The 19,660-nt window shown below is 38.6% G+C and overlaps 1 protein-coding gene across 3 annotated transcripts in view; it reads left to right on the top strand.

The window, feature by feature from the left end:
- The window catches only part of USP25 (ubiquitin specific peptidase 25), a 68,510-nt gene that overhangs the window by 15,743 nt on the left and 33,107 nt on the right, over positions 1 to 19,660 (top strand). For 2 of the 3 annotated variants that reach the window (XM_042037879.1, XM_042037878.1), the window contains exons 4-7: positions 767 to 929; positions 13,650 to 13,736; positions 18,345 to 18,482; positions 19,340 to 19,416. In XM_042037879.1, coding sequence (XP_041893813.1) covers positions 18,366 to 18,482; positions 19,340 to 19,416 — 194 coding nt within the window. In that variant the 5' untranslated portion in view covers positions 767 to 929; positions 13,650 to 13,736; positions 18,345 to 18,365. The other variant, XM_042037880.1, reaches the window with a different exon arrangement.

Genomic DNA, 19,660 nt, shown 5'->3' with positions numbered 1-19,660 from the left:
GCATACGTGCTGATACAGAAATAATGTGTTGAGTGAAGCTTGAGTTGGAGAGCTTCACACCCATCAGGTTTTACTGTCATGTGAAATACGGATATTCAGCATAAATCGCATAGGAACAGTTTCCAGCAAAGAAAGTGGACATTGAAGCATACAAATTAGAGTGTTGGGTGGCATTTGAAAAATTGCAGGGAGATGTCTCTCCATGGCTCATAAAGTAATTACTTGCCATGTGAAGGGATTAGCCACAGTTGCATGAGTTGCAAAAGTGGAAACTAAGAAAACTGCGGTCATTTTTGAAAGTTGCCTAGCTAGCTTTGGCTTCCTGTCAGTAAGTGGAAGATTGGCGACTTTGTGCTTTGCACAGCAATAAAAGCATTTGTAGATGAAAGCACTGTACTATTAGCGCTGCCTAAAATTTATCCATCCTGTTTGAATCTGGTTCTTAAATAATTGATGACTTGTAGACATGGCTCTTGTAATCTAGAGATCTCACAGGAGATTAATGCACTCACTGATACCATTTTCCAAAAGGTAATGGAATTGCTGTAGCATAGCTAAAATTAAAATAGCATTTTGAAGACATGTTATTGCATATAATATAATATATTGCATATATTGCTCAGCAGCAATACGTGAATGATGTCATCATCATGTCTATATTACTACCTGAATGTATTTTACTACTTGGTGGGGGGGGGGTTTGTTTGTTTTTCTTGGGGTTTTTGTTTTTTTTCTCACATTTTTCCCCTCCCTTCTGTTCCTGAAGAGTTCTAGAAGCCAGTATTGCAGAAAATAAAGCAAGTTTAAAGAGGACGCATCCAGAGGTATGGAGTGACTCTCCAAACCCTTATGATCGAAAGCGGCAAGACAACTGCCCAGTAGGATTAAAGAATGTTGGCAACACGTGCTGGTTTAGTGCTGTCATTCAGGTAAGCACTCTTCAATTAGCTATGTGCACTCTTCATTGTATCTATTGGGAGGTGAGTTAGCTCATTTTAAGTGAATAACTTAAAATCATCTCTTTTCCTGGGAAGTTCAGGCCACTGCATGAGACGTTTATGAGCATTACTTATTTATTGAATCTCTTAATGTGTTGGCCCATAAGTCAGATTGAAGTGTAGAAAGTACTAGTAGCATATCTAAGTGAAGCTTCAAAATGTTTCTTATTAAGAAGTTGTTGAAGACAAGAAGTTGGCTCTCTGAAGATCCTGGGTGTGTGCAGCTGATGCTGACATCAGTGGCAATTGTGGATGCCAAAGAGCATGGGAGAATGGGGTTACGGAACTGACTTTTTGTATTAAAAGGAGCACATGCAAATGACTGAAAGGGGATGGCTGACAATGGAGGTAGGTAGAAGAGTGGAGATACTCAGTCATGGAGTGCTTACTCGAATGGCTACAAGGGGATACACATAGCTGGGTAAGGTAAAAGGAGTAACTGATAAAGAAGGAAACTTCAGAAGAATGAAGGGGAAGGTCTGATGGATGCAATTGCAACTGGTTTTGATTGTTTTATGTAATACAATCAATATGTATGCTTTTTTTATAAAAAGATAGGGTGAGTAGGGAAATGAGTACAGATACTGCAACTTGCATACTGAAAGCTAACTTTCTAATATCAATAATTGATGTACATAAACTTTATGAATTCATCTTTTAGGAGATGTATGTTTTTGTAAATAATCTGTAGATCTACTGAAAAGCATTTTAACCTACAGAAAGCTGCGCATGAAACTGGAATACAATAGTGGGAAATTTTTTTTTAGTCTACAAGAAACAAATGCAGAGTATTGTAACTTTTCATAGAAGTCTGAGGTTTTGAGAGGAAGAAAATAAAATATTTAATACCCCTTTTTAACAAATTGGTATCAGGCTGAAGCACTTCAGACAAACTAATACTGTTACTTTCATACTGGCTGTTGAAAGATGACTGTTGTACTTCAGGCTGAGTCCATTTAGATCAATGTTCTGCCCAGCAATTTCCACAGATGGGTGCTTACAGAAGAGTGTAAACAGTACTCAGGATATTGCTAGTAAAACACTCCTGAGCCTCCCACTACTTTTATCTTGGAAGGTTTTTTTTAATCCTTTGCAGTTTATTTAGTTTGTAAGCCCCAGGGGACCTCCATTGTATGTACTTGTCTTCCTTGAACCTTGCAAAATTTTGCACCCATAGGGTCCTTTGGGGAGAAATTCCAGAGTTGTGCTTCCTATTGCATGAAGAACTGCCTCAGTTTCATGTGGTTTTTTTTGAACCTGGCTCCCACTATCTTTGTCCAGTAGCCTCCATGTCTCCTGGTGGACCAAACAGAAGTTGATTGCCATTATGGTTCTGTGGGCTGCTCTCCTACTCTCAACACCTCAGTGGTCTTTTTTTTTTCCAGGCTGGATGCTGAACTGCTACCTGTAGAATCTATTCTAAGCCCTGATCTGCTTTGTTGCTGTTCCCCAGATCTTTTCTAGCTCTAGTAGCATTTTAGTTGGGGGATGAGGAAAGCTCTTAAGATGTGAGTGTGCTGTCAGTTGGAGGTGGTATGAGGGAGAGATACAGGCTCCTCAGGAAAGACAAGTAGGGATGACAAGGAGAGGCACTGCCTTCCTCCTGAAGGAGTAGCTCAAATGTGTGTGGTACTTGTGTGGGACAAGGTGACAGTTTAAGATGAGAGTCTGTGGATCAGGATCAGAGGAGAGGCTGGTAGAAGTGTGCCATTATGATTAATCTGCTACAGACTACCCACCTCAGGATGAGGATGTGCACACAGCCTTCTTGAAAGTCAGGGAAGTCTCTGGATTACAGTCTGTGGTTCCCATGGGAAACTTTAATAAACATCCTGACTTGCTGGTTCCAACACAGCAGGACACAAGCAAACCAGATTTCTGGAGGGTTTGAGGAATCACTTCTTGGTATGAGCACTGATGGGCCAACTAGGGGTGATGCACAGCTGAATCTGCTCTTCCCCAAAAATGGGAGAGCTAGAGGTAGAGTAATGTGGGTACTCTTGAGTGCAGCAACTGTGAAATAGTAGAGTTCAAGATGCTAATTTGACCCATAAAAGTCCACAGGACCCACTGAGCTATGTCCAGTGGTGATTAGAGACAGTGGGAAAAAGTCTTAGCAAGGCAACTCTCTCATTTTTGAAAAGTCATGGAGAATAAAAGAGGTTTCTGATTTACTGGAGCCAGGCTTTTTAGAGCAGTGCATATTGGGAGGGTGAGAGGTAATAGGAGTCATTGAGATAAGGAAGATTAAGCCTGGATATAAGAAGCATTTTTTCCCATGAAGACAGGCAGGCAGTGAAGGTTGCCCAGAGAGGCTGTGCAGGGTCTGTCAAACCTTGGAAAGTTTTAAGATGTCTGAAAAAAAGCCCTGAGTATCCTGGTGTGATCTCACAGGTGACCTCCTGTGAGGTCAAGTGGGAGGCTTGACAAGAGACTTCCATCAGTATCTCCTGAGCTGAATTACCCTGTTATTCTATACTAATGTTTTCTGTTTCATTCTGTCTTCCCTTCCTAATTGTTTTACTCTGCTTTTAACTATGATTCTGCTTCATGTATTGATCTGATACTTTCATGAAACCATCTGGCATAAATTCAAAGTTTTGAATAATGCTAGTTAGTTTGGTGCTCATCATTATCTATAAATTCCAGAGTTGCTTTCCACCATGGACCTCACCATACACATAGCAGTTTTGAATTTAGCTTTCTTCTTACATAGATACTCAGTCTCATAGGATGTTTCTGTCAGTTCATGTTTGCCAACTCTTGCTTTTACTACACTGCATATCTCTTTACTGAGTAAACCTGGTCAAAACTTGCTGTCCTTTTTAGATCTCTTCTGGATTTTACTTACCAGCGCAGAGTTTGTGAATTTGCAGTGACCTCCCTTCAGGCTGGAACAGATGTTTGGCTCTTGCTCCTCTCTTAATTTTTGATTGCCTATTTGTTTGTGCCTGGACCTTCCATCTCACCTCATTGGCGCTTAGTTAAAAGCTTTCATTGAATGACTTCTTCAGAAATTGCCCTGAAATCCCAGTAGACTGCATACATTGGATTACTGTTACCCATGTTCTGCCTGACTTGGAGGTTTTTGGTTTTGTTTGTGGTGGGTAGTTTTGTTTGTTGCTTTGGTTTTGTTTTTTAACAGGAAGGATTTACTTACCTGCAGGTTGCGTGTAGGTAACGCTGTGGATAATGAAATGGAAAGATTTAATTGTTCTATGACCCCTCCTTCATATTGAAGTTTTTATGTTCTTAGGCCTCTTTAGGCATTTAGTAAACTAACAGGTGTTAAAAATTTCTGTGTTCCTAGAGATCTTTTCATGTTTCCCTTGTTCATCTCTCTTCCTTTCCTTATTCCTTTGCATGCATAGCTCTTTTTGCAATAGCAGAAACATTGTCCTAGCAGAAGCAAACATTTTATTTTCATTAAGATCTTTATGGAGATAATGTGACTTGGTGTTTTATCTTCTCTATTGTGTAATCAGATTTTACATTCCTAGTAGTCCCAAATTTATAGATGACTGATTTTGTGTGTGTGCATTTCTGTAAATGACTTTTATATATAGGAAACTGCAAATATTTAAATAAATGTTTTCATGGAAACTTGAATTTTTAATTCATTAACCACAGAGGTAAGAGCAGAGGGCAGAGAATGTAAAAACCTCTGCTAGACCTATGATCTCATGTTATTTATACCCAGTGTGCAACTTTATACCTTGAAAACAGATTTGAAAGAGACCTAGCTAGTTCTTATGGTCACCAGCCATACTATGTGAAAAGTCTGTGGTGTCTGGAATTATAATGGCTTGATCCTAAAAGATAGTGAAACTTCTGGAGTTAGGTCTATGGAATGTACTTCAAGCAAACCATTGAAAGATTTATAACTTCAGTTGGTTGAAAATTTAGGTTATTAATATTATCTGTCAGCCAGGAAGATTTATGTTTCAAGCAACCATCCCAGGAAATTTAATGCATGTTAATTTAGAACATGAGCTAATACCATATTTATTTATTCCCAGGGCAGATTGACTACTTGGGTTGCATTGACTATGTAGAAATATTTTCTTGCTTTCTTTGGGACGCTTTCGTAACTTGACACGTTGCTTAGGTCAACAATATCTAAATGTTAACTACTGTCAGTCACAATGATATATTGTGTAATATAATCTAAAACTAAATTGCAAAGAAAGAAAAATCTTCCTTCTATTTAAGGGGTGCTTGTTAAGGAAAAAAACCAAGATTTTGACATTTTTATGCTTTCCTTTTGCAATGTATGTACCAATTAACTGACTTAGTGAAATGCAGTCATAAATGGTTTGTGTATTTGCATTAAGAGCATGAAATTCCTCCAGAGACATTTGTAGTGAGTGACAGCAAGCTCTAACAAGATTCAAATATCGCTGGAAATGTTGCCTTTAACCTGTATTTATTTTGCCTTGGAGAAGTAGGCACATGTGGAAGTCATCCTCTTCTGCAGGTGAAGAGGGGAGTCTCTCTTCAGAGAGCTCCAAAACAAAGTTTTGCTTTCAACAGTTACAATCAGCAGCATTAGAATGAGCAGTAATATTTCTCCCGCAGTGTAGCTTCTAAAAATCTGCCCTGCTGTTGAGGACTTCTGACTTGATAATAACAATTTAAAACTGAGTCCCCAAGACAATATGTCGAAACAAAACTGTATTAAATCACGTTCATTTCTTCCTCACCTGCCAAGAAATGAATCAAGTTCCTTAATGATTTTTCTACCTCTTCTTGAACTTGTAATAAACTTACATGTGGGACAGGAGTTCACCCATGCATGCTTTTGCTACTGTTTAGTTAGATGAAGGACCCATAAATCTTGAGGCTTTAGAGTATTTCTGTGTTGGCTGTGTGTTGTTTATTTATTAATTTTTTAAAATTCTCATTATTGTAACTACATATGTCTGCTCTTGAAACAGAACTTAAGACATCAAGTTCTTTAAAGAAACAAAACACAAACATACCACTGTATGTTTTTACTTTTCTGCAGTAGATTTTAGTGGCTCCCTTGTGAAAAGGTAACGTCACAGTTTTCTTGGCTGTAAGAGTTTATAGCTTGAAAATGACTTAGAAATAATAGATTTATGGAGCCTGTGGAGCAGTTCCTTTGTGTCACGCTGAGCACAAGTTAAGAGTTTGCAGGATGTGGGATGTAGAAGGCAAGTAACACAGGACATGGATGAGTTGTTGGAATCATGTCTTAAGCTTGCTGGCTGTGCAAGTTCTCCCCTAGATGTTTTGGTTTAAGACATTGCACTAGACTAACTATCTTTTGGAGTCCCAGGTAGGGTTCTGGTCATGTGCAAGAAGTAATGTCCTGGCAGGACCTGCCCTGTGGAAAGGGTGCCATGGGAGATGATGCCCAGGTTGTTTAGAGAATGTCACAGACTCGGTGTGCCGAGGCAGATTTCTGTGGGAGGAGGAAAGTGTGTGGGGAATCAGTGAAAAGTGTACTGTAAATGCTGCTGTTTCCCCTTTCTCCAGTCCTATTCCTTGCGTACCATGTGCACTCCCCTCCCCATCTCATGACTTCCAGAGGGCCAGATTGCAGCCCCTCCTTTTACCAAATGAGGTATCCCAACAGGACAGCTGGGGCTTGGCATCTCCACACTCTTTTCTCTGTGAGTCTGTCAGAGTCCGATGAGATTTTTTTCTTCCCCAAAAGTGCATAGCTTGCTGAATGAAGTTAACAAGCATAAATCTCCAAGGGTGCTCTTTAACTTTTATTTTCAGGGTCCCTAACACCACTTCTGGCATTTTACTCTGTAGTTTTATGTTTGGGAGCAGCCTTCTTGTTTTCCTGATGTCAATATATATGAGGTTAGGATCTCCTCTGTTCTTACCAATATTGTTCTTCTTTAAAGCAGCCTACCACAAGTATCTAACTTGTACATTATTTTATGTTTCTCATTTGTCACGATGAATGGGAAGGATTGTGATGGATGATGTGGTAGTGCATTAATACCAAAAAGACTAGGATTATATAATTAAATGTGCACATATATACATGTACATGAGCCCCTTGCTTCCCTCGGCATGCAGTGCAAGGCTGTAGGCTAAAGAACATGCTCAATCCCCATATGAGTTAAAATGGTCATTGATGGAATATTTTCTTTCCACTCTTTTCACTGTGGAGCAGCCTGGGGCAGGGGTTGGTGGGGGGTATAGATATAAACCGTTCTGTAGAGTTTCATGGGCAGAGGAATGATGATGTTGGAAATCTAGTTTCTTGCTTTCCATTCCTCTGTCATTCCCTCTGTTGCCCTGTAAAGTGAACCTGTCCCTTCCAAATTCAGTCATCCTATGATATTTGCTGACAGGGTATTCCTTTTCCTGCTTTTTGTGCTTCTGTAGTCTCTGGTTCCCTCAGGTTGTGTGATACTTCAAACTCTTACCATATATTTACTGATGTGTAATACTGCAAAATTCATTGCAAAGGTATGGAAAGCTTTAATGAATCATGGCTTTCACTTTGACTCATAAATAGTTGCCCATTTAGTTAGAATAAAGGATACAGGATGCATAGTTTAGGTGTGTTATTTAAATTTATGTCACTTAATTTAGGCAAGAAGTTGAAAACTGTAACCATGTAAGGAAAAGTTGGCTGTTGTTTTATGTCCTAACAGATTTTTTTTTTCTTGCTTTGACCATGTAATAGAGGAGTGGTTGAACGGCATTTTTTAGTATGTGCCAAGACACAAGCATAAAGCGAATTCTTCTGGACACATATCATACTTAGCTGTCTTCTAAATTGCAGTAGTGTTCTGAGTTTGTTGCTATAAACAAGTAAATGTTCTCTAAATGCAGGCTGGTAATGCCATAGTGAGCTGTTTAAAATGTTGACTTAACCCAAGCCTTCTAGAGGTCTTAGTTTGACTTTCTATCTCCAACAGTATGCAAGCTGTTTTCCATCTTGTTCCATGTTGCACCTCAGCCTTTTAGAGCTGTAAGACATGATGGCTTAAAACTGCATTTCATACCTAGGTTTTCAGCAGTTTGGAAAGCTAATTGGTTTGTTGGTTGTAAGTAAAAATGTCCTTTTAGAGGTATTTTCCAAAACTTTTGAGACCTGGGATTGAATTGCTCTGTGATTCTGAAATTACTAAATGTTTTCCTGGTCACTGCCACTGTACACGTGGGGTGGTTGTGCTGAAGTTCAGCCGTCGGGCAGTGTCATATCTGTCTGTATGAGTTTTGGTTTCAGTGGGAAAGAGAAAAAGAAAACTCCTCTTCCTATACTTCCACAGTGAAGTTTGAACAGGAACCTGCTCAAGTCCTAGGCTGAAGCTGCTTTCCTCACACTTCCTTTCTGTCTTTCTCACATGAAGTTTTCTAAAGAATGTGAGAGAAGCTTTGGACTGTGCCAAATCCTCAGTGTATATAAAGAAGCACAAAACTATGTTTTGGGTGACTTCCTAATTTTCTTAATGCCTGTCATTAGTCTCTATTCTGGAAGCAGGATTTATGACTTAACAGGGATAAGACACGAACATGTGGAGTGGGAGACAACCCCAGAGTAATTTAGAGTAAGTTATAAGGAGGAGCAGGATAGAAGGGAACATTGGGCCAAGCAGAGCAACTGGTGCAGCCACTTTATGGACTTTGTTGTGAGAAAGTAGGTTCAAGAGTATGAACCAAAAAGGAGAAAAAAAAATTTCAATAAATAGAAAAAGTGGAAAGCCTTAAAGAGGAGAGAGAAGTGATTCTCCCAAGTTAGAACCATAGAATGGCCTGGGTGATAGAGGGGATCTTAAAGATTATCTGCTTCCTACCGCCTGCCCTGGGAAGGGACACCTTCCACTAGACCGGGTTGCTCTGAGCCCCGTCCAGCCTGGCCTTGAACACTTCCAGTGTTCCACTGTGCCAGTGCCTTGTCCTCTTCACAGTAAAGAGTTTCTTCCTAATAATCTGATCTAAACCTACTCTGTGAGTGTGAATCCATTCTCTCTTTTCCTGTCACTCCAGGATAGTCTCTGTCCATCTTTCCTGTAGGCTTACTTAAGGTATTGGAAGGCCACAGTTGGTCACCCTGAAGCCTTCTTCAGGCTGAACAGTCCCAATTCTCTCAAGATACAGTGATATAGAGTCCAAAAGGCTTGCACGTTGGTGAGAACTGGACTCAGCTGTCAGTGAAGTTGCTCATGTTTTTGCAATATGGAGCTTTGGACACTAATATTCAATTGGAGACATGCAGGAGTATTAAATCACTAATTTGTGCAGTACTTAGGAGTACTTTTACTTTGAACCTTAGCACTTCAAATATCGATAACTAGTAAATTTCAAGTGCTTTATTCTATTGGAGGAAACATGGCAATGCACGCAGATAGGACCATATATTCCATACCTCTGTGTTTTTCTTTGATTTGAGTTATTAACATGAATAAAATGTTAACTCTAATAATAGCCAATCTGCCCTACTAAAACTGTCTCTATATACCTTAAACCACCAAAATTGTTTATAAAATGAAGTAAGAACATAAATCTAATTTGTCACGTTGGCAGAGGCAAACTATTCCAATTAATATACTTTATGACATAGGGCTCTATTTTTGCATTTTATTTTTAGAACAGTAATAATGTATTCACTATTTAAGATTGCTCTCTGCTTGTTACACAAAATGAAGGTAGATATGGTCTTGGCTTTGTGGCTTTAAATAAAAAACGAAATAAATAAATGTCAAATTGGAAATGCATGAAAGGCCCTAGATGACTAAATGAGGAAAATGGGTGTTGTGATGTGCTAATACATCTAAGTTTTCAGCTTATGCAAGATCATGTTTTAGCTAAATGCCAGTACCTAAAGGAATTTGTTTAGGAGCTCTGTAGGAATGCATGCTTTTCTCCTTCCTTACCAAGAGTTGCTTTTCAAGCTCTTTGGGTTGCTCTTTCAGGCTTTTTGGGTTTTTTCCGTCTGTTCTGTCTTCCTTCTGTCCTTCCAAGCTTAACCTTTGCAAATTCAGTGGGAAGCTGTCTGTGTTTGTGGTATTCTGAACTTCGTATTTCACACACACTTGTATAGAGGTGATGCATATTAATAATGCACAGTTCTTGTGGACAATTTTTTGCCTTTTTCTTGTTTTTTGTTCTCAGTGCTGGAAACGAATACAAAATTTGTAGCCAAAGAGAACCAAATGTTTTCAACAATCTGTTAGTGAAACAGCTGGTTTTAGTGCCCGATGCTTACAAACTTGCAAGAATCCATCAGAGAGCCTGTCTGAAGCTTTCTGCAGCAGCTTGTTGGCTCATCTTTTATCTAGACTCAGAAGTTGTGTTTTCCTACTCTCTAAGTGTTATTGATGTCAGTAACTTTATTAATTTAGGACTCTGCTGGTGGCTTTTAATGACCTGTGTTGCATGCCAGGCATTTATAATGTAATATGCTGACTAATTTCTATTCTTGCAGCATTAATGCAGCATCACAGTTCTTGAATGTTAAGAATTAACCCTTCACGCAGTCAACCTAAATTTTGCCAAGGTCCTTACGTTTGATAATCCTAGGGGGAGAAAGGGATAAGCAGAGTGTTTTAAGGGAAGCCAAGGTGACTTAAATTCAGAAATTGTGTTTGGACTCAATGTAAGTAAGCGTTACTCAGAAAAGTGAATGTTTTAGTATAGAAGTATAGGAGCTACAACTCTACCTACTTCTCTCTGGCATGACTGAAAATACATCATAACCACCGATAGCAGGGGAAAGGCACAATATGTCTGTTGCCATTCAGCATTGTTGGTGTGAATGCCTTAAACTGACACTAGATTTCTGTTCTTGTTTATTCTCATTTATTTTTACTGTCTTGTTCACCCCCCAAAATTGACAGAGTACAAGGCAGTATTCCAAAAATCTGTTGATTTTCACAGTGATTTGAATTGGTATAACTTAGCTTGACTTGGTCAAGTTTCCAGATGACAGCTTTTAAATGGTTTAAATACACTGGGGAAAAAAACCCCACAAACCCACCTTGTAGAGAGTTTTTGTTTCATGTATAAGTTTTGCATACTTTAGTAAATTGTAAAGGTATTTGATCAAATATGGTAGATGTGAAGTATCTGCCTTTTGGATCCTGCCTGTTTTCTTGCACTGGGACTCCTGACACCTTTGTGCAGCTGAAGCCAAGTGGGTAAGAGGTGAGGTGCCACTTCATGCAGTGTGTTTGGAAAGCAAATGTGTTGGAGCTTTAGGCTGGGGCCAGTGAGTGTCACTTGGGCCAGAGAGAGTCTCTGCTGTGTCTCTTGGTGGCTGCTGAAGAGCAGCTTCTGCCTCATGGGCCACTTACTCTGGGTGCAGGGAGCCTGGACAGAAGTTGGTTCAGCAAACTGGAAATTGTTTTGCCTCACCCCTTTCTGGGCTTTGGAGTGGTTGGCCTTGGAGGTCTCTGCTGGGCTTAAGTGAGCTCATTTTTGTCTCCTTACCTTAGGAAGAGCTACAGGTTCCTCACTGAGGTACTTCAGGCACAAAAATAGCTGGTTTCAGGCACTTGTTTACACTTACACTGGGAAATTCATCTTTTTTTAGTGAAGGTAGAAGCTTCCTTGAGTTGATTTAGCTCGGTATAGGAGAGCTACGACATGACACTGTCCTGTGTGCATTAGTGGTGTTGGCAGCAGATGAACTGTGAGGGTTCTGCTGCAACTCAAAACAGCCATGCACAGTGTAACCTGCTCTGGAGAGAAGTTTAATAACTAAACATCTTGCATAAGAAATTTTGAATAGTACAAGGCTGAAGAAGAAAAGACAAAATTGGACAATCCTCTTAATTACACTCAGCAGATTGCACGGATAGGTTTGTGCAGGTCAGTTGGAAAGCATGGAGTTATGATCAGTAGAGTTCTGAATTAAAGAAACAGAATTTTTGTGAGAAAACTTGTTGGTTTGAATGCCAGGCAAAAATGCTAAACTTGAATACAGTTTTCTGTACATAATTTGTGTGTTTGTATTATGAAATTGGCCTGCTCAGCTGCTTGGCACTTTGATGGCACTTGGATTAGTTATGGAGAGAATTCAGCCTTTGGACATTATATTTCAGCAGCTGGTTTATTTTGTACATAAAACATTGCTATGTTTTGCTTGATGAAGAGCCCACCAGTGGAATGCTGTTACATCATGAGACATAACTTCAATTAGTATCAGCTTCTAGACTGACACTTGAATTAAATATTAACATTTTCTATGCTTTGAGTAAGTAAACAAAGAACTCTGTTTTAATCTTCCTTCTCTGCAAGGATGGATAAAAGGGGAACATGTATTTTGAACAGCAAAACAGGAAAAAAGTTGGACTACTCAGTTGTCTGCCTTGGTTCAGCAAGGTCAGAAAGGTCTTTTTTCAACTGATGTTTTTGATACTTTTTAAATCTAAAAAGAAGTGTGACAACAGTAGCCTCTTCGTTTTGTTGGGGGTGCCATATGCTGTGGGGTATGGGAAAAGGTTAGGCTCCGTACAGGATCTTTCACAAAGAGAGTCAGGAACATGACAATTTTTCATAACCTTTTTTTTTTCCTATCAGTATGTTCTAAATTACTGGCATAAGTGCAGAGCCTCTTCACAATTTGGGTTTCACTCACTTGGCAGTGTGGTGTTGAAAACCTATTAAACCTGTTGTGATCTGTGACTTAAGTCTTTACATGGGTAGGACAAGTTCTGGGATCAAAGTCTATTGCTGGGGTAAGCAAACTCTGCCTTTCCTAAACAAATAGCTAAGATATGTGATGCAGTGGGAGGAGAGTTAATCATAGATTGTAAACCCAAGAAGGTACAAATAGGAAGGCAAATCTTTCCTGTGCTTCTCTGATGAGCATGTTTAAGTTACTTCCAACCTTTCCTGCTACCCTGTCTTCATCAAAATGCTCTTCTGTAATGAAGCGATTTTAGTTAAGATGCTTTTTGCCTGTATAGAAAAGCAGTGATGCAGTTCCATAGGTGCTGAGGCCTCCAGTTCTCAGCCAATGCTTTGGACTTCTGTTTTTTGCAACCCAGAGTCATCTTGCTCTTTTATTCTTGGCTCCAGGCTCTGTGTTACACTGTGGAGTTCTTTGTGGGTATGCCTGCAGACACCTGTTTTCATGTCCTAGACAGACAGACAGACACCTGTCTTTTCATGTGTCCATAAAATGGGAATGTTATCAGTGCCTTACCTGCAAAGCTGTATAACCCAATTTCCTTACTCTAATGTGCATCCCTCAGATTATATCGGAATGGGAGGGGAGAACGGAATGCAAAATGTCCAGCTAATTGCAAGTGGAATTAAGTTGCATATGCAGAGAGGTACTCTCTGTGCACTGAGGAGTAGATGATAGAGGGCCTACAAGATGAATTTTAGATGGCTAAACAGTATTTCATGTCAATTTTGAAAACTGACAGTTACACAAGTAATAAAATTCTTGTTGTAAAACGTAATTTGCCTATCATGTAAAGTATTGTTCCTTTTATGTGATTAAGTGCAGAGATATTTTATTACAATGTTTTCTTGGCAAAAATAATTGTCTTCTGATGAAAATATGTTTAGCAATAATCTTCCTTCTGAAATAAAACTTAACATTGCATATGTTTAACACTCCATTTGTTTTGCTAAGGCTTATTTGGATGAGTTTTTTATTGTTTGTAGAAGAGCTTAAAGATTTTCTTAATTTTTTCTTTTCAGTCATTATTTAACCTACTGGAGTTTCGAAGACTAGTTTTGAATTTCAATCCTCCTGCAAATGCTCAAGATTTGCCCCGAAACCAAAAGGTAAAACAAGAAGCCAACTTCCCCTTGTGGCTTATGAGGGCATTTGTGTCTTGTACTTGAATTTTGCACTGTTCTCTAGCTCAAGTCATCGTGGGTTTTAGAGGTGCCATTTAACAGTTCTCTGAGCTTCCTTAGATAAATGGCATCAGCCTCGCAGCAGAGTATGGGGCAAGGTGCTGAGAGAGGTAGAACATTTCTCATGTGTATAGCTTGTCTTAGCAAATTTATTTTATTCCAGTTCCCTCCCACTCATGATCTGAGATTGAGCTTTTGGTTATTAGCTTGTCTCTTCTGGCTTTTTCAGGAGGTGATTATAAGCATAAATTTTCTGATCTTTATCCTGGTACTCATATAGGATTGGGGAGGGGATGGCCTTGGCTTAGGATTCTTGTGACTTCAGACTGGCAAGGGGGAATGGTCATGGAGTGAGGGACAAAGCAGACCAGTTTTTCTGCCTTCATGGGCATCCTTTGAGGAGAGATATAATGGGGCCCCTTGGTTACTATGCTAAGAAATGGAAAGGAAGAAATGGGAAAAGGAAGTGGCTGTATGAAATGTGAAGACACTTGGTTGCCTGATTTTTAGCAAGAACTTATGGAGCAATGAATTTTTGCATATCAAGGAATTAGAATCATGGAATGGTTTAGGTTGAAAGGAAACTTAAAGATGAATTAGTTCCAACCCCTGTGCCCTGGACAGGGGCACCTTCCACTAGACCAGGTTGCTCAGAGCTCCATCCAAACTGGCCTTGAGCACTCCCAGGGATGGGACATCCACAGCTTCTTTGGGCAACCTGTTCCAGTGCCTCACCACCCTCACAGTAAATTAGACTTTTGTTTCCCCTTTCTTGTCAGATTTAAAGAAGGGAGTGTGTTGTTAGCCTGTTCTTAGTTGCTTGTCCCTTCAGGCTTGTCTGGAATGTTCACTAGCAAAAGTAAGAGCTGTAATTAGAGAAGCAAAAGAAAACAGACAAAGGGAAGACAGTGTCCATTTTCTAAACCTCTGGGCATGCACCGTAAAAGGGAAGTTGAATGTTCAGTCAGGACTGGATAATTTCTCCCCTACCCTGCCCCCTTCTTTCTCCACCAAATTCAAAGTGCAAGAAGTCACTTACTTTGGTAGGAAAGCATATTTGCACTAGGTCATGAGATTGGTGTGAAAATAAAACATGGGTAGTGTTCCCAACACAAGGTGGGGATGGGGCAGTGTATTATAATAAGAAAGTCATGCTTTACCAAAGAGTTGTACTAAAATATTTTTATTTTTAGATTGACTTGCTGCCCACTATTTAATTTTTCATCATATAATTTTTTAGTAATATCCTTCAGTACTCAGAAATTGTGTTCATTTTTCAGCATGTAAAAAGCAATTGGCATCTAAAAGGTGGTGTGAAATAGCTAACAAGAAGCTGTTGTTTACAAAAACATCCAGCCCAAGCATTGACACTTGCAGCCAAATGCCTTTAGCAGTTCCAAAGTCCCATATATTAGAAATTCTGACCATGACAGACAATGATAATAAGTTTGTGTGAAATGGTGTGACTCCAGGCAAGTGCGTGGATTTGTGCAGAAACCTTGCTTTCTGCAGGCTTTCTGGAAAGAATCTCTGGCAGTAGTTTGTGTCCTCTCCTTTCATTCCAGAATGAAGTAACGTTATTACTTGGTGTACTCAGCTGTCTTATCTACAGCTGAAAAACAATTAGGATAAGGGATCACTTCACTAGTTGGAATTTAGATAGAAGACATAACCATGCATGCCCCCAAATATGGTGCCTTTATATCTTTATAAGTGAAGGCAATTAGAGGCAGATTGATTAAAAGTTGTAATATAAGTTACCTGTTGACAATAAAAAAAAAAAACAGTAAAGCCCTGGAATTTACTTCTGACTGCTTACTTATTTAAAAACCATTTTGCCTTAGTTTTGGTTTTGTTTTTATTTTTGTTCTAATATTAACTACCATATGTGACTGACATTCTCCAGGATCAAATTTCCTTGCTAATAAAGGACATGTTTTAATAATCCCAGATTTTGAATACTTGGGTTTACATCCTGTTGTTCTTCCAGTTGGTGGGAATTAGAGTTTAATGCTGGGGTCATGACTATCTCTTGATTTAGCATTAAAGCATGTGGTTGTACTTCAGGGAATATTGCAGAGCAGGGTGTTTGTTCTTTCCCATCAATATGTTGAATCCAAATGCTATGAATAATTTGGCATGTAAACTTTTTAATCCAGAAGTCATTGGTATAAATTTTTACTTCAAAAAACCCTCAAACAAACAACAGCCCCACCCTATTTGTCTCAGATAATTGGTCTTTGATTTTCTGGATTTGGGCATACACTTAAAATCTCCAATTTGATCTTGCTCTTTTTAGTTTGAAAATAATTTTTCTCCCTTGGTTTCTTTCTGTAAAACAAATGCAGTTCTCTGTAGTTACTGCAGCTTCTTTGCTGTCCCAATTCTCTTAGCTCTTGAACATGAACAGTGTGTACGCACATTTTTGCTGTACACAGTGAGACCAGCTAAATATTTGGCCTCAGTGATATCTTCAGGAAACATTTTTTAACCAGAGGAAGGGGGTTACTGCCCTACAGGTTTGCACATCCTTCTGCCTGTTCTGGTATTACTATAATCTTACCATTATCTCACTCTCCTGGTGAACTGATTGGCTGCAATGAATGTTTGCTATGTATTAAATATGTGGACTGCTTTATAAGCATTTATAATAGTAAGTTGTTCCAACATGTATTAAGAAATTATTTATGTAGGCAGGATAGGTGATAAAATAGAGAATGGTCTTAGATTATGAGATTTCCATGCAGTGTTTAGTTAAAAACTGATTTTAGGGGTCCTTTGTGTTGGTGTACAGGGTGCTTTAGAGGTGAGAGCTGTATGCTGTGCTGTGATTACTTCATCAGTTCTTTGTTTTAATGTGAAAGTCTTTTTGTGGAACTCAATACCTTTTCTTGGGAACTGGCCCACCTTACTTTGAGGATTTTAGGGTTTGTTCTCGTCAAGGATCATGTCTAATGCATTAAATGGAGCTTTTTCAAAAAGCAGCAAGAATTTCCCTAGTTTTAGAGAACTTTGGTAGCCTTTGTAGATACTTGTTCCAAATAATCCTACTGACATTAGTTGCCAGTTGTTCAAGCTAAGGCTACAAGTATGGCTAAAATTCAGCCAAATTAGTGGTGTAAATTTGGGTAATGCAGTAATGTACTATGCACATTATAATTATGCCTATGTACTTCACATTTAACAAAAATAAGGTAAGATCTAGAGTATTCTGTGGCTAATAATTTACATTATTATTGTATTATCACCAGTATTGAAGCATCTTGATAAAATGTTACCTAAAATTTGAAATTCTGTTCATTTTATTAGATTACTTTATGAAAGCAGCAAGAAAAATACAACTTTTGCAATTCGTTTCCTTCTTTTGTTGTTTCATAGTGCTTTAAGTGTCTAAATGGGAGACTGATTTTGTTCTGAAATTAGGATGATTTAATGCTGAATTAGGGTGGCATGTGAAGTCTTCAGCCTTTTCTGTGAACAAACAGTGTTTATAGCTGGCAGGTGTTTATAATTGCAAGGTGGACTAGCAGAGCAAGTTAAATTCAGAGATTTACATGACTAGAAGTATTTTCTAGGTATTATGTGGAACACATTGACTCACTGTGCAGTTTTTAAAGCTGAAATAAACCCGATTTTACATACAAAAAGCTTTATGCCTACTGGATTGACACAGGAGCGACTAAACAAGTCTGCTGTTCAATGAGCATGTGAAATAGTTTGTCATCAAGCAGTTCCAGTTTGACCAGCATCAGACATCTGCGCTGCCTTTGAATGATACTTTGTTCTAAACACAAGTGGATATTACGTGGGGTTTAATTTCACAAGCATTTGCCAACTATCTACTCAGGAGTAGGTATCTGATCTCCACAGCATTGGTAACCTTTGATTAAATCTATGGCATTTGTGTTTCAGTTTGTTTGTTTTTCATTATACAGGCAGAAAGTATTTCTTCTCTTCTGGAAACCAGAAAAAGAATGCCATAGTCACATGAACTGTACTTCAAATCAGGTAGAAAGGAGAGCAAGCTATTTTATTTGTGTCAAGAGAAAAATAAAGGTTAATGTAGACCTTAGAAATCTAGTCTTCAGTAAAAATTAAGCTTAAAAAAGGTGCTGAATAGTGTGTAGGCTCACATGAAATTCTGCTAGAGGTATAGAGGAATACTAATTTCAGTAAAATAATGCATATTGCTGTGATGTATTACTTAAGGCTTTGTAAGTCTTGAGAGAAACATTTCTGTCCTAAATGCAACTCCTCTTGTCCAGTTCTCAGTTCAGGCCCATTTCAGGAAAAACAGCATCACCTAGATATGATTTCAGGGAGCTTTTAGTTTCTGAAATGTAATTTTCTTGTCAGAGAACTGCATTATTTTGTAAAACTGACAAGTAAAAGGCATACCTTGCACTACGTTGGTAGTACTACAAGTAACCTTGCATATTATTATGGCATTATACACTCAGTTTATTGGGTAACACTTCTGTACAGTAGATTTCTGCTATCACTTTGTTCAGTATTTTCATTCTTCACCTACAGGAACATAGGAATCTGCCTTTCATGCGGGAATTGAGGTACCTGTTTGCACTTCTAGTTGGTTCAAAGCGAAAATATGTTGATCCATCAAGAGCGGTTGAAATCCTTAAAGATGCTTTTAAATCAAATGATTCCCAACAGGTAATTTCCATGTATTTTTAATCAAGTTTATGCATGTTTTCATATGGTCATATTGTATTAGAAAATACTTACAGTGAGCAACAGAATTTCAAAATGTCCACAGGAAAGCACCTTCTGATTATCGTAGTCTTTGTGCTTTTCCTACAATATTATGTGATTTCTAGTTACTTTTATTAGAAAGATTAAAAAAAATATTCCAGACAGCAGAGCTATTTTATTCAATGCACTTTCTTCCTATTATCATAGAAATTAACTAATAGTTCAACATTCTTGCCTTTAGGATGTAGCTTAGCTTCTAAGTCTGGGGTTTTTTGAAAGAAAAATACTCTTCTGATATAACAGTGCATCCAGGGCTAGTACAATCCTATTATATTGCTTGTCTAGATGTTGTTTTGGAGGATTTAAATATTCATATTCAAGATTATTACCCAACTCATAATGTGCGTATTCTGCTTTTTTTTTGAGAAATATTTTGTTTCTTCAGATACTTTGTTTTCCCACATAAGGTTACGTGGCTGAGGTGTTCAATTACAACAGCACACTGAATTTAGTGCTCGATGGAAGTAATATTAGCCACCACTTGTTAGATACCAAAGGGTTTGAACAATGGGATTCACGAGATGCCTTTGGACTTGCATGGTGTGAAAGCTGAGCCCAAGTAACAAGGATCACAGGACAGTGTCACTGCTGAGGAACACCAGAGCCACTCATAAAAAAACAATCATGGCATAGTCTTAGACATAGTGTGATTTTGGAACGCTGTTGGAGGGGAAGGGATTTCTGCTAAATAGGTCTTGTAAGGTGACACTTCATTGTGTTCTGTTACATATGTGAACTGATCACTTTATGTTTAACAGCAAGACGTTAGTGAATTCACACACAAATTATTAGATTGGCTAGAAGATGCCTTCCAAATTAAAGCTGAAGAAGAGAGGTAAGATTTTTTTCTAGCTCTGTATGTTGAACATTTGGATGAGGGAAAAGCAAACCATATGACCAAAAATGCACTTCTCTGTATGGCTGAAAATATTTTGACTCTGTAGCTTTAGTTCAAGTGTGTTTTTTCCATACATGTCAATACTTCCGGGTTTTTTCCATGAGTTGTCTTTTTTCACCCTCTTATTTCATGTTAGCAGTCTAGCTCAATGAAGTCCAGAGTATATAAAGAGTAGAAATGT

Source organism: Corvus kubaryi, unplaced genomic scaffold, assembly GCF_017639235.1.
Source record: "Corvus kubaryi isolate FWS band 111438036 unplaced genomic scaffold, C.kubaryi_AGA036_p1.0 37391, whole genome shotgun sequence".
NCBI lineage: Eukaryota > Metazoa > Chordata > Aves > Passeriformes > Corvidae > Corvus > Corvus kubaryi.
This window is presented reverse-complemented; position numbering and strand designations above follow the sequence as displayed.